The following is a 19,145-nucleotide window of genomic DNA, read 5'->3' as shown; positions in this document are numbered from 1 at the left end:
CTACATTCCTAAAGGAAATTATTGACTTTTTACTCATACATTTTCCCTGAAGCCCAAAAGTACTTATATATTGAATGCTTAGCAGGACAGGAAAGTGGTCTAATTCACACACTCAAGAGAAGATCCCTGTTCATCCCTACTGCCTCTTATCTGGTGGACTCACTAAACACAAATGCTTCATATGTAAATTATGTCTGAATGTTGGAGTGTACCCCTAGCTATCCGTAAAAAAAGAAAAAAAGAAAATGATGATGATGCAGTCTGATTTGCTTAATATAAGGAATTTAAAATGATTTATACTTGTACTTTTACATTTGATACTGAATTATATTTAAAATCAAATAATTTTAGAATTTTACTCAAGTAGAATTTTATTGGGTGACTTTCACTTTAATTGAGTCATTTTCTATTAAGGTATCTTTACTTTTGCTCAAGTATGACAATTGGGTACCTTTTCCACCACTGCAAATAATAAGGGATCATCTAATTGAACATTATATAACAAAGTTATTTTACAATCTCATAAGCAACATGTTTATTCCCTTTCCAGTAATATTGTGTTCTACACAGCATATATGTTTTATGCAGCTCATAACAATGAATCATATTTAATATAAAGGTTTATTATACATATTATATATATTGTTTTGCACATTGCTGAGCAATTGTCTCTGAGGGCCATTGAACTATATGGATTTTTATTCTATGCGTTTAATAACGTTGTAGTAAACTACCAGTGTGTCCAAAATGTTCAACGTTTTCAGGTCTCATATGTGTTCCATAATGGATGCATAATGCTGTTTTATAATGAATAGGTTCATAGTTTCGAACTGAAGAAAAGTATAGGCTAGTTAATTAATTATACATTTGAAAAAATGTACTAAAGTAAATGCAATAGGACGAGTTTGATATTAGACAGGTTTGATTTATGAATACAGAACTACAACCTATTTGATAACAAAATAGCCTTATTTTAGTGAGAGAGGAGAAAAAAGCAAAACCCACAATCAGAGCACCTTAGTGCTTAGGTCTATTTGAGACATACATTTTATATATTTTTGAATCACAGCATGTATTAATCTTTTAACGAGGAAAAGAAAACCCTAGAACCAGTCTGCTTTGTGGGAATATTTCCCACGATGTTGCTCTTGTGACACACTGCCACACTTTCCCACGCATGCTCATTTAAGCGCGCGGAAAGGCGCGCGCACAGCTGACGGCGCAAGAGGCGGAGCTTGTGGAGCGAGAGCACGTGAGTCCACGCGCCGAAAGTAGGTTACAGCAGCGAGCGAAAAAAGACATTGAGCTCTAGTCCAGGAACGAAGTGGGAAGGCCAGGAGCTACAATATTTTATTGCATACAGTCCACGCTGAAGAATACTTATTACAGGAAGAATACTTATGCTACACGGAGTAAATACAGAAACAATCTTACTAATAACCTATTCGTTTGATATTTTGTTTGTTTCACAGACCAGCTATTAGAAAACATATGAGAGTTTGTTTTATTTTTTACTCAACAGCTCCTTTTTGGAGCGAAAAAGCTTGTTTAAATTCCTCCATTTTATATTCATTAGCCTACCTGGAGATTTATTACAAAAAATTAATACAGCAAGAAAATGAGAGGTAAGTTTATTCTAATAATACTTAAACAAATGTAGAATGTTATTTTGCTAATTAAAGTTTTGTATGGGAATAATGTTAACTGTGGTGGATGCATTACTTTGAAGTAGCCTACTGTACAGTCAGCTCTGAAGTGCGCGTGTTGAAATCAGGCGCGCTTGGCAATGAACGACGACACAGATCTCAGATAAACTTCAACGGACTATTTGACCATGACATGCTTTAAGACAAATAACCCACTACTCTATGTCCCCCCTCAAGATATTTTACACATCGTATTTAGATACTTAAACCACTGCACTTATAAAGCAGATATATTTTTTAAATACATAAGATTCAAGTTTAAACATACATCTATTTGCATGGATATTTGCGTGCCGTTTCCCATAGGCTTAGGCTATACATATATGACATGTAAATGTGTGCCAATCAGTCTGCAGATAAACTTCGAAGGTGATCTGTTTGTTTGTCTTTGCATGCAGGATGACAAGAATCATTTCGATGTAGTTACTTTTTTTCGCCAGCAATTGGCAGCAATCGTTTTTGGTTATGTAAGAGGGGTGGTGATTGAAATGGCTTTGACGAAAAGCATTATATAATCGTGTAATCTATTTGTTATTAGGCCTACAGAGATTATGTTCGTTCAGCTCAGTTTGCCGTTCTGCATGTAGCCTAGATACTAGGTAGGTTATAGGTTATCTGGCTGAGTGACTATTGTTGGCCATAATGAACTTGAACATATGTAATAATATAATATTAAGATAATACAAATATTTAAAAAATGCTCCCAACCCCTCAAAACTCGAGAGTGCTGATTTCGTGTCAGTTCTAATTGGTGGTGCGCAGCGGGTGTTTGATATCGCGTGTTGAGGGCGCGTTGTTGTTTTCTGCATCCCGGCATGGAGGACTGTGGGAGAGAGTCCACTGTTCCATTGACCTAGTTCTGTCATTGAGGATTACACAGCATTCAGAGAGGTGGTGCAGGATGGGTGGGGACTGTGGAGGCATGGTTTCTGAGGGGTATTGTAATTTCTAAAACAATCCATTAGCCATTACTTCAATCTGAGGACGTTGCCGTGTGCAAACCAATGCGGGTTGTGTGTCAACAACAGAGATTTTGCTGATGCATAAGTGAAAACTTTGGCCAACAAGGAAAATTAAACCAATAAAGTTTATTATAGTCCACATATTATTTGATACATTGGTTATGTTTTTTTATTGATAGGCTACACAGATATCAGTGTTTAACAGATTATGTTATGTATCATATTTCTATGGCAAATGATTTACATAAACTGAAAGATCATCAATCATTAATGATGGGTAGCAACAACCAGTTGCCTACATTCACCTCTCAGCCCTCACTCTGTTTCCATTGTGAGTTTAGCTACTTGATTAAAGCAACCAGAATCTATGTCACCCGTTTGTTTTTTTTTAACCACTGCTTGCGTACGTAATAGGATATATTATGTAATTCCTGGCTCTCATTCTCTCCCGTGATCCACACCTCTGTGGATATGCATGGTCCCTCAGGTGCCAATGGCAGGACCACTGTAAACTTAATGGATGCAGCCACTGTAGTGATGACTTTTATGAAGTGCACTTCTCCTAAGTGAGAAGAGAACTCTGTCTGCCACACTGTCTGAAGTGGTACAGCCATGTAGTGCATAGTTTTAGCAAAGGATCAAAGACAAAGTAGAGCAGTGGAGGCAGCTCTCTGCTCCCAAGGGCACTGTTGATCAAGCTCAAAGTCATTATCTGTCAGGAGATGTTCACAGTGGGGCTACAGAATGTGTGAAGGTGCCTCTCTCTGACAACTGGCTGCTAATGTTCCACTCCCTTAACTCTTGCCCTGCCAAGAGTTGATTCATGCTCCTTTGACTCCCTATACAGTATAACTAGACTAGTGCCGGGAATTTTGCCTGGCCAGGAAAAAAACAACGGACCCCAGATTAAGGCTATAGGCTACATACAATGAAAAACTGCTGGCCCAAAGTATAGTCTGACTATTTGTTTGGGAGCAGAGTCGTAAAGACAGAGTTATGTATGATGTGTCAAAATGTGGTTGTAGCACAGCCCTAAATATGTTCCAGGGGGGGGTGAGCACACAAGATTATATGGTGTCCAAAGCAGAGGAAAAAAGTACATTTGTTTAAAATGTTTGTTTTTACAGCTTTTTTGTTACATATACATTTTACGCGCATTTTACATACATGGTACTTTCACAGCATTCACATAACAGAGATATTGTTTATTTTATACGGACATTATATTTTGGATAGCTAGTACTCAGACATCTCGGGTCATTATACAGTATATAGTGTTTTCAGTACTAACTATTACCAATCATGTGCTTTTTATTCCCAACCCTCAGCTGCTCTCAGCGCATCCCTCCTGTCTCTGTAGACCACCCTCTTTTGATTTCCATGTGCCATATATTTTTCAAATGTGATGTCTTACAGGAAATTTGAACCTTTCTAATCACATAGTATCAACAGATTGTGAGTTATAGATTACATTTTTTCCTAAGAGTATTATTATATTGTTGACTGATTGACTATGGCTTTCCAAATCGCCCAACACTGCCATCATCACCCAACACAATCATCGCCCAACACAATGTTAAATGTTGTGATTTTTAAGCCATTCCTTAACCTGTTACTCGAAATAAGCTACATGGGGGAATACCAGAATAAATTATCTAAGATTCTGTCTCTTCGCAGCAAAATATGCAGAGCTAAGATTGTTCTATGCTCCATATATACAGTATATAGCATCCAATTTGTATCTTTAATATATGGCAGACAAACAAGTTCCCTACCTTCTCCCCCTTCCACTTGCCACCTCCATGTTGCGGTAATGCTGCCATCAGTATATAACATAAAGATAAAATAAAGACGGCACTTCTAAAAGCCTGTTTCACACCATAGCCTGCTGAATTTGCAAGATAACTTTTCTTTCATTTTGATTTCGGCACAAATTAAAATGTGGCACTGACTCGCCCATTGATTGTTTCAGCATTGTCTCAATGAAGAGTTCGGCATTCGACTAACCATGTGTGACATGTACGCGCAGTTACAGTACAAGCCTGCTAGAGTTAGCGGCAGGCAGATGAGCAATATCCACCGTCATAGTACGGATGAAGCCTGACCTGGAACAGCAGAGGGAGCACCCCCCAATCCACATTGACGGGACAGTAGTGGGGAAGGTGGAACGTTTTAAGTTCCTCGGCGTACACATCACGGACAAACTGAAATGGTCCACCCACACAGATATCCTGAAGGCTGAAGAAATTCGGCTTGTCACCAAACACACAGACTTTTACAGATGCACAATCGAGAGCATCCTGTCGGGCTGTATCACCGCCTGGTACGGCAACTGCTCCTCCCCTAACCGTAAGGCTCTCCAGAGGGTAGTGAGGTTTGCACAACGCATCACCGGGGGCAAACTACCTGCCCTCCAGAAAACCTACACCACCCGATGTCACAGGAAGGCCAAAAAAATCATCAAAGACAACAACCACCCGAGCCACTGCTTGTTCAAAGCGGGGACCGAGAGACTGAAAAACAGCTTCTATCTCAAGGCCATCAGACTGTTAAACAGCCATCACTAACATTGAGTGGCTGCTGCCAACATACTGACTCTTTAATAATGGAAAAACTGATGTAATAAATGTATCACTAGCCACTTTAAACAATGCCACTTTATATAATGTTTACATACCCTACATTACTCATCTCATATGTATATACTGTACTCTATACCATCTCCTGCATCTTGCCTATGCCGTTCGGCCATCACTCATTCATATATTTTTATGTACATATTCTTATTCATTCCTTTACACTTGTGAGTGTATAAGGTAGTTGTTGTGAAATTGTTAGGTTAGATTACTTGTTAGATATTACTGCATGGTCGGAACTAGAAGCACAAGCATTTCGCTACACTCGCTAACCATGTGTATGTGACAAATAAAATTTGATCTAAGACAGGGAATTTTTACTTTAAATCTATGTAAACTTTCCACTTCAACTGTATGTTACACTCAAAATGATATATGGCAGTGGAGTAAAATACATAGAGAGCAAAAGAGAAGTGGATGTTTCATACACCAAAAATAACGCCACAAACCACACCCATAAAACAAGAATAAATGCTGAAATTAAATGAAAAACTGTCAAAGCAACGACCAAATAAAAACATTTATCAAAAAAGTATACATTTTGGGAAACAAAAAAACTGTGCAATCTGGTTATATAATTTATTTTCCTACTCAATATTTAGTATTAACACAGTATCACTGATTGTTACCTAATGTAGCTAGGCTAGATCATCAGTCACCATCATTGGTACTGTACACACTTAAGTCCACTCTCAGTCCACTCCTGTTACTTCTACAGAGGAATTACTCAATCCTCTTGTGCATATTTAAAGAGTCTGTATCAGCCATACACTCTCACAGAATACTACTTTGTGTAGGTAGGCCATGCTGATGTGGAGAGAGGGAGAAGTTATCACTATCGACAAAGCTGTTTCGAAAACAGGTGCTAGGTGGTACTGTAGGCCCCATCAGCAGCCTAGCCCAGAGAGAGGGTTATGTTTAATAAACTAAATGTCCCCTTCATCTTGCAATAAAGCTCTAGGACAAGAGAACTTCACACAAGATGTTCTATATTGTATATATAGCTTAAACCCTTAACGCATATGCAATGTAGGTTAAACATACAGTGTGTCAAGTAAATACAAAGTGCAAGGTAAATAGGACCTTTGGACTCCCTATGAGCTGTTTAGAGTAAGATAAGAGAGCAAAGTCTCTGACTGCAGGCTTTACTGCTGGGACAAGCAAACTGACCGGCAGAGACTCACACACTGACACAGAGTTGCCTCAGAAGATACCTCAAGATACATGACCTCAGATAACTGACAGTACCACTAACTGCTTTAGGGCACTAAAACTCTAATCAAATCCCACCCTCAATCACAATTGTCTGCAGATTGAGATAGCATGAACATTTTCAGACTTTGACAACACTCCTCTCCCACTAAGTAGATGATTATTACAACATGAGTTATGTCCCTTAATATACATTATTTCTAAACTGGTTCCTCTCTCTCTATATATGTATATATATATATATATATACCCTACAGTACATTCGGAAAGTATTCAGACCCCTTTACTCTTTCCACATTTTGTTACGTTACAGCCTCATTCTAAAATGGATGAAATAGTTTTCCCCCCCTCATCAGTCTATACACAATACCCCATAATGACAAAGCAAAAACAGGTTTTTAGTTGTTTGCTAATTTATTCAAAATGAACATCTGAAATACATTATTTACACAAGTATTCAGACCCTTTACTCAGTACTTTGTTGAAGCACCTTTAGCAGCGATTACAGTCTGGAGTCTTCTTGAGTATGACACTACAAGCTTGGCACACCTGTATTTGGGGAGTTTCTCCCATTCTTCTCTGCAGATCCTCAAACTCTGTCAGGTTGGATGGGTAGCGTCGCTGCACAGCTATTTTCAGGTCTCTCCAGAGATGTTCGATCGCGTTCAAGTCCGGGCTCTGGCTGGGCCACTCAAGGACATTCAGAGACCTGTCCTGAAGCCACTCCTGTGTTATCTTGGCTGCGTGCTTAGGGTTGTTGTCCTGTTAGAAGGTGAACCTTCGTCCCAGTTTGAGGTCCTGAGCTCTCTGGAGCAGGGTTTCATCAAGGATCTCTCTGTACTTTGCTCTGTTCATCTTTCCCTCAATCTAGACTAGTCTCCCAGTCCCTGCCACTGAAAAACATCCCCACAACATGATGCATCCACCACCATGCTTCACCGTAGGGATGGTGCCAGGTTTCCTCCAGATGTGACGCTTGGCATTCAGGCCAACGAGTTCAATCTTGGTTTCATCAGTCCAGAGAATCTTGTTTCTCATGGTCGGAGAGTCCGTTAGGTGCCTTTTGGCAAACTCCAAGCGTGCTGTCATGTGCCTTTTACTGAGGAGTGGCTCTGTCTAGTCACTACTATAAAGGACTGTTTGGTGGAGTGCTGCAGAGATGGTTGTCCTTCTGGAAGGTTCTCCCATCTCCACAGAAGGAACTCTAGAGCTCTGTCAGAGTGACCATCGGGTTCTTTGTCACCTCCCTGACCAAGGCCCTTCCCCGATTTCTCAGTTTGGCCCGGTGGCCAGGTCCAGGAAGAGTCTTGGTGGTTCCAAACGTCTTCTATTTAAGAATGATGGAGGCCACTGTGTTCTTGGGGACCTTCAATGCTGCAGAAATGTTTTGGTACACTTCCCCAGATCTGTGCCTCGACACAATCTTGTCTCGGAGCTCTACGGACAATTCCTTTCGACCTCATGGCTTGACTTCATGGAACTTGCTCTGACATGCACTGTCAACTATGGGAACTTATGTAGACAGGTGTGTGCCTTAACGAATCATGTCCAATCAATTTAATTCACCACAGGTGGACTCCAATCACGTTGTAGAAACATCTCAATGATGATCAATGGAAACAGGATGCACCTGAGCTCAATTTCGAGTATCATAGCAAAGGGTCTGAATACTTACGTAAATAAGTTATCTGTTTTTTATTTTTAATAAATTAGCAAACATTTCTAAAAACCTGTTTTCGCTTTGTCATCATGGGGTATTATGTGTAGATTGATGAGGGGGGAAACATGTCATCCATTTTAGAATAAGGCTGTAATGTAACAAAATGTGGAAAAGGGGAAGGGGTCTGAATACTTTCCAAATGCCCTGAATATCATCTTATCTCACTCATATTGGTTCCACTTTATTTTACTGCCCACTAATTACCTGGTATTTACCATGGTACAATGTTTATTTTTACATAATTATTACTTTTTGTTTTCCTAGAGAGAGTGCATTTATGAGAGTAACATACAAATAGTCCTTGGCCTAAACTTGACAGAGTATGACTACAGGTCAAACGTCCCTGACCCATTGATCAAACCAGAAATGTAAGGCCCATGAGAACTCATCATTCTTGACAAAATGTCCAGAAACATTGCTGACATTCTGAACTGCTACGTACTACTGTATGGTCATTGTAAAAAATAAAATAAAAATCTTAACTGACTTAGTTAAATAAAGGTTAAATAAATGAATGAAAAAAATATGGCGCTGTGTGTACTTTACATGCCATATACTTCCACATGATTAAGAGATTGTCCTCAAATGAATTAGTCATCCATTTGAATTGTGTGAAAAGTTTTCAAGTGTTGAATCCATGAGCACTTTATGTAACTATGTCCAGGCAGCCCATTACACTCCTGCAGGTCTCTCTGGCCATGCTAGGGGTATTAATAGTTTTATGGACAGCTGAAAATGCACTCAAATACTTGACATGCTGCCACAAGTTGAGCACCAGTGTAAGTTACAGCCAGGGCCCCTTCAGAATATACTGTATGTTGAAAATACTCTTGTACTGCCTGGTGTTACATAAGTGGAAAATGGATGGCAATACAGCTGTATTTACTCCACAGTTTCTAAAGTGCTCATTAATCTTTCACTTATCAAACATAGACTGTTTTCTTAAGCCTGTGAACATTTCCATTCCCCTGTCAGTGATTGAATCAGATTTGGTTCCAACTTAAAACAGGAAAGAAAGAAATCGGATAACATGCCCTGCCACCCGAAGTACCTCCCCCTTGCTGAATGGGAAAGTGTGTCAGTAGAACAGCTCCTCTCTCGTAGCCTGACTGCTCCGCAGCTGAGCGGCATGTGAGTTAACTTATCAGAGACAAAGCTATGCTCCCAGGAACCAATTTGAGCGAAAGGGGAGGGCTAGGCTTTTCACAGCATTGCTAGGGTGACCTCCTCCCTGAATGAGTGTTTTCGTGGCGCAAAGCCAGACAGCAGTTATATAACATGGTGAGGGTGGGGGCCAGGAGTGCTGGATGTGGTAGAGAGAGGTTTTTTCCCACTGCCTTTATTTATTTCCTTTTTTGATGAGCTGGTAAAGGGCAGTTAATACTGTTGCTGCCTGCAAATTAAATGTTACCTAACGCCTTGCGTCACTGTAACACAAAGTAGTTCAGAAAAAATCATTCAACACACCCAGCAGTCAAAGCAAACAGAAAAAAAAATATTTTTTTTGAGAGTAGACATTTTATCTTCTGTAGCGGAGGACGCTCTCCTGAAGCTGGGGCTTTTGTTAACCTCTTGACATTTAGTTCACCCTGGAGGAGGAACATTGCCAGTGAAACTTTATAACCCCAGACCCCAGCTAATGCATATTGACCTGCTACTCTGGGCCATAGGAGGCCCTGCCACTTAGATAAACAGCATAATGAAAAGAACAGCCTGTTTCAAGGAGAGAGGGCTCAGGGCTGTGCACACACTGTTAAAGTTGTAGTCTGTGTTCCATTTGTAGATTTTGGCAGGATGCATTCTTCTAATTTCTTTCATCCCACAAGTTGACATTTAAACAATCTTTAATATGAACACATTTTATATTACATTTTATATTTTTATCGCTTGGGTGGAATGTTTTTATCAGCAAATTGTTGCAGATGGGCTTTTGCATTTGATAGTGTTTCTTTTGGGTTCAAAATCAGGGCAGTTGGTAATTAAGATGAAACAGATTAAAAGGTGGCTAATCCTCTTTATTTGATAGCGTTTATGGGGATGTTTCTTATGTCTCCACCTCTCGTGTACTTTCTCACACAGTTCTGGCACAATTCACAAGACTCCTTATCACCAGACGATTGAACCATGTCATACTAGAGATTAATAAACCCAACCCAAGACACCATCAAAGTAGAATTTATTATCTAGTCTAGGGACTTTTAAAGCACAATCAGTGCTTTCAGTCTGAACACAGCTATTGAACAACTTGTATGAAGCACCAATCAATAATGTACATCCACCTAACATGTTCAAATGTGTTAAGTATGCAATGCACTAATGTGTTATTGACTGTACGTTTGTTTATTCCATGTGTAACTGTGTTTGTGTCGCACTGCTTTGCTTTCTCTTGGCCAGGTTGCAGTTGTAAATGAGAACTTGTTCTCAACTGGACTACCTGGTTAAATAAAGGTGAAATTAAAACATTTAAAAAATGTTCCTCCTCTCCTTCCAGCACAAATTGAAGTAATACCCTGCAAGATCTGTGGGGACAAGTCATCAGGGATCCACTATGGCGTAATCACCTGTGAAGGCTGCAAGGTGAGCAACCTCAACCTCGGCGTGCCTTGGAGATCTGTTCACTCCACTTGAGTGTTCTATTTTAGTTTTGCGTACTCTCATCCCTAAAGAATACCCTCAGCAAATTCAATCAATATAGATATTTATATATTGTATGCCCTTGTCCAGTACTTCAGCCCTCCCTGCTTCTGTGCCTGTGTTCATGGTGTTTGTGCTTGTGTGTGTGTGTTTGTAGGGTTTCTTCAGACGCAGCCAGCAAAACAATGCTATGTACTCCTGCTCCCGGCAGAGGAACTGTCTGATTGACCGCACCAATCGGAATCGCTGCCAACATTGCCGGCTGCAGAAGTGCCTGGCCCTGGGCATGAGCCGTGATGGTGAGTGTCAAACACAAACACAACAAGGTCAGTCCAGAAGGCATCACTGTCTGTCAGTCTCTTCACCGGATGCTAGGGCTCTCTGGGTCTTATTGAAAGGCCATGTGTAGAGTTCATTTATACTGTGTGAAATCACTGCTGGAATCATGCCAGAGACACAGCAGTGATGCTATGGAATTAAATTATCAGTGGATTTTATTCTATATTTAGTTTTATTTTGGCTCCATATGGGCGTATGAGCTCATAATTCATTCCCTGGTTATTGACTGACTCTTTATCTCCTTTGCTGGTACAGCTGTGAAGTTTGGCCGCATGTCCAAAAAGCAGAGAGACAGCCTATACGCTGAGGTCCAGAAGCACCAGGCGTCCCAGGAGTTAGCTGCCGCCCGTGAGGAGGGAGCCGAGGTCGAAGGTCATGGCCGGGCATACAGCAGAGGCTCCAGTGCCGCCCTCAGCGACCTTGACGACATGGCCACTCTGCCGGATGGTCTGCTGTTCGACCTACCCCTGACACCAGAGGGCGCCGAAAGAGAGTACTGCAATCTGGAGATGATAGGGGGCAGCAGCTCCTCCTCTCAGAGTTCGCCCGAACAGAACGGACTGGACTTCGGAGATGGCAACCACCACATCAAGCATGAGTACCAGCTGCTGCATGAGTCCAGCCTGTTCACACACACGCTGCTCAACACTCTACCCGAGGGGTTCTCAATACTCGAGATCGGTAAGTGGAACTGTCACTCTTATCGTTATCTGCTTTGTGTCACTATAACGATCACTAGATTGTTTTTCATTGAGTGTGGTTGAAAGCTAACCCATACTTGACTTGTCCATTTCCAGAGCGTATTACTGCTAGTGTGGTAAAGTCTCACATAGAGACCAGTCAGCACGGCAGTGAGGAGCTGAAGAGACTTGTCTGGTCCCTGTACACCCCTGAGGAGACACGCAGCTTCCAGAGCAAGGTAAACATCAATGTCCTGTAGCAGGATTACCTCAGTGGCCTAGTACTCTGTGACCTATATACTCTGACACCCCTATGTGCTATTCCCAATGTCATATATAACATGGGCATCCCTCTGGTCTCTCTTTCAGTCTGCGGAAGTCATGTGGCAGCATTGTGCCATCCACCTCACCAATGCCATTCAGTACGTGGTGGAGTTTGCCAAGCGCATCACTGGATTCCTGGATCTTTGTCAGAACGACCAGATCATTCTTCTCAAAGCAGGTCGGTACCTACTGTTAGGACATTGGAGGAGTGCATTTCATAACACTATTCCATGACCTCAGCTTTCTCTGACCTTAAAGCATAGTTCCTGTTCACACAACCTGAGCATGTATCCATTTACTTCATTAACATGTCTCAGTACTTAATGTTGTAGTATAGTACTACAACATTAATACACAATAGTATATCTGAAAAACATGTGTGTCTATGGTTAGAAAAACAAACTCCAGCATTTGGACTACATTTTAGCATAAACAAATCATTTCACCTAATTTGTGCACACAAAATACTGTATTTGTCACGTTTTGCATATAGGGCCACTACATTTTGCATATAGGGCCACTACATTTTGCATATAGGGCCACTACATTTTGCATATAGGGCCACTACATTTTGCATATAGGGCCACTACATTTTGCATGTACCTGGAGGTTGCTACATAAATGAACAACATATAACGCAAAGACCACATTCTGTTTCCAACGATTTTGAAGAAAATAGTTATTATTCTAACGCTGGTTTTTCATTATGAAATGCTTGTTCATCATCATTGATTGAATTGTAAAACAATTTATTTAAAAAGAATTTTATTGATAATTTATTGAAATACATTTGATGTTATGATATGAAATATATGTATTTTATTGACTGACAACATGGAATTCATGTTTTATTTAATGTTGTTTGTGTGTACATGTTGGAGCATCCTTTGTTCCCTTTTTCTTTCTCTCTCTCTCCTTCTCTCCGTCCCTCTCTCTCTCTCCGTCTCTCTCTCTCTACGTCTCTCTCTCTCCCTCCCTCTCCGTCTTTCTCTCCCTCCCTCTCCGTCTCTCCCTCTCCGTCTCTCCCTCCATCTCCGTCTTTCTCTCCCTCTCCGTCTTTCTCTCTCCGTCTCTCTCTCTCTCCGTCTCTCTCTCCGTCTCTCTGTCTCTCTCTCTCTGTCTCTCTCTCTCTGTTTCTCTCTCTCTGTCTCACCCTCTCATCTCACTTTCTCCGTCTCTCTCTCCGTCTCTCTCTCTCCGTCTCTCTCTCTCTCCGTCTCTCTGTCTCTCTCTCTCTGTCTCTCTCTGTCTCTCTCTCTCCGTCTCTCTCTCTCCGTCTCTCTCTCTCTCCGTCTCTCTGTCTCTCTCTCTCTCTCTCTCCGTCTCTCTGTCTCTCTCTCTCTGTCTCTCTGTCTCTCTCTCTCTGGCTCTCTCTCTCCGTCTCTCTCTCTCCGTCTCTCTCTCTCTCCGTCTCTCTGTCTCTCTCTCTCTGTCTCTTTCTGTCTCTCTCTCTCTGTCTCTCTCTCTCTGTCTCACCCTCTCATCTCTCTCTCTCTGTCTCTCCCTCTCCGTCTCTCCCTGTTCATCTTTGTGGTATATTTATGATCTCTTCAGGATGTCTGGATGTGCTTCTGATTCGCATGTGTCGCGCCTACAACCCCATCAACAACACTGTTCTGTTTGATGGCAAGTTTGCCAGTGCACAGACCTTCAAAGCTCTTGGTGAGTCCCCTCTTTATGAAACCAAATCATGAATATTTATTCACACACCCACAAAATTCTAGGTCAACCTTTCATTGGTTTCCATTTAAAAAAAGGCGTTTGTTTTGATGACACCTGTTTTTCCCCCTGTTTTCTCCCAGGTTGTGATGACCTTGTGGGTGCCGTATTTGACCTGGCCAAGAGCCTGAGCCGTATGCAGCTCTCTGAAGAGGAAATGGCTCTGTTCAGTGCTGCTGTTCTCCTGTCACCAGGTAATCCTCACACTCCCAGTTCTAAATCAGACACTAAGTAATATGTAAGAAGGAAAACCAGCACAGTCTAACTGTGGTTGTCGCTCTCTTTTTCCTCCAGACCGACCATGGTTGAAAGACACCCAACAGGTGCAGAAGCTTCAAGAGAAAGTATATCTCTCTCTGCAGCATTGTCTACACAGATGTGGCTCATCGGAGGAGAAACTGGCAAAGGTACAGACTTGCAGGAGATGATATATTCCTTTATTCCTCAAACAGGCCTTTGTTAGTGGATTTTGGGTGAAATGTGAAAACTTCACATTTTCTGTCTCTTTTCCCTTGTCTCGCTCTCTCTCTTCTTCTACCTCTAAGATGGTGTCCAAGCTTCCCATGATGAAGTCCATCTGCAATCTCCACATTGACAAGCTCAAGTTTTTCCGTCTCCTCCACCCAGAGACGGCATACAATTTCCCCCCTCTGTACCGCGAGGTGTTCAGCAGTGAAATCACCTTCCCAGACTCCACAATGGGCTAAAAATCTGTTCAGATATGAAAGTTATTCATATAGAGACAGAAAGATGTAGGGAAGGAGAGGTAGAGAGTAAGAGGAACGTGGCAACAGCGAAGCAACCAGCAGCTCAGTGAAAATCCTGCACGCTACACTTTAGGAACACTACTCTGTCGCTTGGACTGTAAGCCAGTCCAGGCTATGAAATTCAACACTAGGTGCTGGGTACTATGCGCATGCTACTTATTTTTTGTTGTTGACTAAAACGGTTCTGAGAGCTTGAGATCTCCCTCAAGTTAAAGTCCTCTGTAAAACGAGTATGACTTCTTTGAATGTACCCCACAGACATGAAGCACAGCCCTAGGTTTGAGACAGAGTGTACTATATACCCTACTATCCTGCCCCATGGAGGAGTTGCTGTGTAGATCTTTATTTTATTGCAGTTCTACAGCTCAATTTTAGTTTCTTATTTGGTAGTGCCCATACTTTGCAGTTTTGTATCCTATGAACAAACTGTTTAAAGGGACCAAGATCAAACAGATAGTCGGACAGATTTGTTTTGCATGCAAGACATGGACAAAGAGACCCAGGGTGTCTATTACCATCCATGCAGACTTGCACACACAGCACTAAGACAAAGCACTTATGCTGACCTATATATGTATTTTTACAGGCACACATTCAGACACTGATATTTTTGAGCTCTTGACTTTATTTTTAAAAATGCAATCATAGACCTCGGTCCCACTACCCTTTCCCCTTGCAAATGCCACTTAGAGAGCGAAAGAGAGAATCACACAAGTATTTTGAAAGTATTTTTAAACGTTCCTTACGTATACACTTATATTTAATCATGTAAAATAAAATTAGACAGGGATTTATATACAGTGTATATAAAAGGGAGAGATAGAATGATTCAGGTCGTTATTGTAAGAGGGAATGTGTTTTCAATGACTTACCTAGTTAAATAAAGGCAGTTAAATAAAGATAAATAGATTCCCCATGACAGTGTGATGAATGTTCATCTGTCAGTCAAAGACTGCCTGACCATATTCTGGGGAACTGGGATGAAAAATGATTAGATTAATAGCACTTACCATCTAAGAGCCCTCCACCCGATCCGGACCATTTTCTTGTGCTACCAAGAATCTCAGGGTTCCAACTCAAAAGACTGCCGATTGTCCTCCTGAATCTAACAGAAGTGGGATCTGTGGGTCCAATACAAGACTTTGTTGAGCAGAGAAAGGAAGCAGATGATAAGAAGAAAACAAACAGGTGGCAAACACACTTTCCTGTGCTCCCACATAGGTAACAACCGTAATAGGAAAAGGGGTTTGACCTTTGACCAGCAGGGGGAAGCTGGAGACTCATGCCCTCCCTGTGCGTTCAAGCAGTCTACTGTTTCAGACTGAACTGAAGGTGTGCTGATTTGTTAATGATGCCCTCTCACCCTAACCCTCCCCCTTCTACCTCACCCTCTCCCAAACACATACAGATGTGATCTCTTAATTTGATCACTGTTGTCGCAGATAATTTACTGCACAACAGTAAATGCAAATTGTAGTGTATTCAAGGTTTAAAAAATCGTATAAAGTTTGTAAATTCCAAACGAAAAATGGATTTACCCACATAATTCACATTTCCAGTTGCTGCAGGATTATTTTCCTGCTGTGAGAAACTGGTCAAATTAAGAGAGTACACCTGTATGGCACAACAAAGGGTTGACAGAGCCATCAGCTACCCCCCTGAGTTAGGGATTTCTACATTCAGATTATAGAGTATATGATATTTCATAATTTGAAGGACAATGATATACATACAAAAATATGTATTTTATGCAGATATATTTTCCCACGCTGTTTATTTGAGAACACTAAATCTGCCTCTCTGTCTTCAATGAGCGCAGCCTTTTATTAATCTCTACCAGGAAGTCATGGTTAGATTAACATCTCTATCTTGGGAGAGGGACATCGGGTGTGGCAGGATGTTACTTTTTAACAATTCTTGAAGGCGCTTTTTGGATTTAAAAAAGCTTTCACCGCCCACAGTACAAAGCTTGTACATAGACAAGCTGCTGTGTGAACAGTTTGGTCAGAGTGGAATAATTTACCACAAAAAGAGACAATCACTTTCAGGCCTTGGATATTTTCTGTCCAAATCAAATCATATTTTTCACCTTGCACTGCTGGAACAGTGCTCTTCGCCATACTATATATATGAAATAGTTGGCATTTAGGGCGATACACTTTTCTGGGTGCTTACAACTGTGTCATAATGGGACTGTGCTATAATGTCTTTCCCAATTTCAGTTAGGAGGGCCTAAACAGTCCTGGTAGATGGCCTAGTAGACTCAGTAAGCACTCCAGCCAGAGACCTTTAAAAGTACAGCACAAGAGGCCAAGTTCTCTCGACGTAACAACTCTACTTTTACACAGAACTAATATTAACTGACTTGAGTTCATAGTTCGTAAGGCAGGGGAGAAGATTGTAACAAGGTGTAAATGCTTTGTAATAACTTAGATTGTTCTGTATTCATAAAGTGGAATTTGCAGACCTAAAACTGCTTTTTCCGTCTTTGGAGGCAGTTCTCAAGGTATGCAGTTACATTTCCACTCAGTCACTCAGGGAGATAGCTGGGCTCTCTGTACTAAAGTGTCTTCGTCAGTTAGCCAAGTCAGACACTGCACCGAATAGAAGCCCTCAAACCTTGATCACTGTGTATAGTACATGTTCTTGTGAATGTTGATCACAGAAGTATCAAAGATTTACCCCTGTCTAATATCAATATTATTACAGGACTTTTGAATTGTAGAAGAAATAGGATCTAAAATGTACTGAAAGATAGATTTTAATCTTTGAATCCTGTGTTGTTTTTGTCGTGATCTTTTGTTTCTTAATTTCTATATTTACCGGTACCTGTCAATTTTTTTTGTCAACAGTTTAGTGTCCTTTTTGTCGGACAGTTGTAATTTTAAAAAAAATGTAAGAATGTTTTTAAGAATATCTCCATAAAAGTTACACTTTTGTCATGATCCTTCTGTTTATCATGTTTTCATTCTATTATAAGATTATTATTGAAATCAATATAGATTTGAATAAGATATTATCAAATATATTATTAATATGACACATTTAAGAGTTTTGTTGTACAATGGGGATACAATATGTGGATTTAAGAATGTAATAAAAGGCTTTTTACAGTAAGTTAATGCTGTTTTTGTGTTTACTCATGTATTGAAACTAATTAACCCTTGAAATTAGATTCTTCCACAACAGTTTATTGGTATTACATACAGTTGAAGTTGGAAGTTTACATACACCTTAGCCAAATACATTTAATCTCAATTCCTGACATTTAATCAGAGTAAAAATGTCCTGTTTTGGGTCAGTTAGGATCACCACTTTATTTTAAGAATGTGAAATGTCAGAATAGTAGAGAGAATGATTTATATCAGCTTTTATTTATTTCATCACATTCCCAGTGGGTCAGAAGTTTACATACACTCAATTAGTATTTGGTAGCATTGCCTTTAAATTGCTTAACTTGGGTCAAACTTTTCGGGTAGCCTTCCATAAGCTTCCCACCATAAGTTGGGTGAATTTTGGCCCATTCCTCCTGACAGAGCTGATGTAACAGGTACTGAGTCAGGTTTGTAGGCCTCCTTGCTCGCACACGCTTTTTCAGTTCTGCCCACACATTTTCTATAGGATTGACGTCAGGGCTTTGTGATGGCCCCTCCAATACCTTGACTTTGTTGTCCATACGCCATTTTGCCACAGCTTTGGAAGTATGCTTGGGGTCATTGTGCATTTGGAAGACCCATTTGCGACCACGCTTTAAATTCCTGGCTGATGTCTTGAGATGTTGCTTCAATATATCCACATAATTTTCCTTCCTCATGAAGTCATCTATTTTGTGAAGTGCACCAGTCCCTCCTGCAGCAAAGCACTCCCACAACAGGATGCTGCCACCCCCGTGCTTCACGGTTGGGATGGTGTTCTTCGGCTTGCAAGCCTCCCCCTTTTTCTCCAAACATAACAATGATCATTATGGCCAAACAGTTCTATTTTTGTTTCATCAGACCAGAGGACATTTCTCCAAGAAGTACGATCTTTGTCCCCATGTGCAATTGCAAACCGTAGTCTGGCTTTTTTTATGGCGGTTTTGGAGCAGTGGCTTCTTCCTTGCTGACCGGACTTTCAGGTTACGTTGATATATGACTCATTTTACTGTGGATATAGATGCTTTTGCACCTGTTTCCTCCATCATCTTCTTGATGTCAAGCAAAGAGGTACTGAGTTGAAGGTAGGGCTTGAAATACATCCACAGGTACACCTCCAATTGACTCAAATTATGTCAATAAGCCTATCAGAAGCTTCTAAAGCCATTACATAATTTTCTGGAATTTTCCAAGCTGTTTAAAGGCACAGTCAACTTAGTGTATGTAAACTTCTGACCCACTGGAATTGTGATACAGTGAGTTATAAGTTAAATAATTTGTCTGTAAACAATTGTTGTAAAAATTACTTGTG

The 19,145-nt window shown here is 40.7% G+C and overlaps 1 protein-coding gene across 1 annotated transcript; it reads left to right on the top strand.

The window, feature by feature from the left end:
* The first annotated feature begins 1,269 nt into the window (after nt 1-1,269).
* On the top strand, nt 1,270-17,816 carry rorca (RAR-related orphan receptor C a). The gene is made up of 10 exons (XM_055861468.1): nt 1,270-1,625; nt 10,728-10,813; nt 11,028-11,169; nt 11,465-11,890; nt 12,007-12,128; nt 12,259-12,391; nt 13,768-13,875; nt 14,016-14,126; nt 14,227-14,339; nt 14,478-17,816. Exons 1-10 carry the CDS (start codon nt 1,619-1,621, stop codon nt 14,637-14,639), a joined length of 1,410 nt encoding a protein of 469 aa, XP_055717443.1. The 5' UTR covers nt 1,270-1,618; the 3' UTR covers nt 14,640-17,816.
* The last annotated feature ends 1,329 nt before the right edge of the window (nt 17,817-19,145 follow it).

Source organism: Salvelinus fontinalis, chromosome 14 (genome assembly GCF_029448725.1).
Source record: "Salvelinus fontinalis isolate EN_2023a chromosome 14, ASM2944872v1, whole genome shotgun sequence".
Lineage (NCBI taxonomy): Eukaryota > Metazoa > Chordata > Actinopteri > Salmoniformes > Salmonidae > Salvelinus > Salvelinus fontinalis.
Note: the sequence above shows the minus strand (reverse complement) of the source record. Positions and strands in the feature narration are given on the sequence as shown.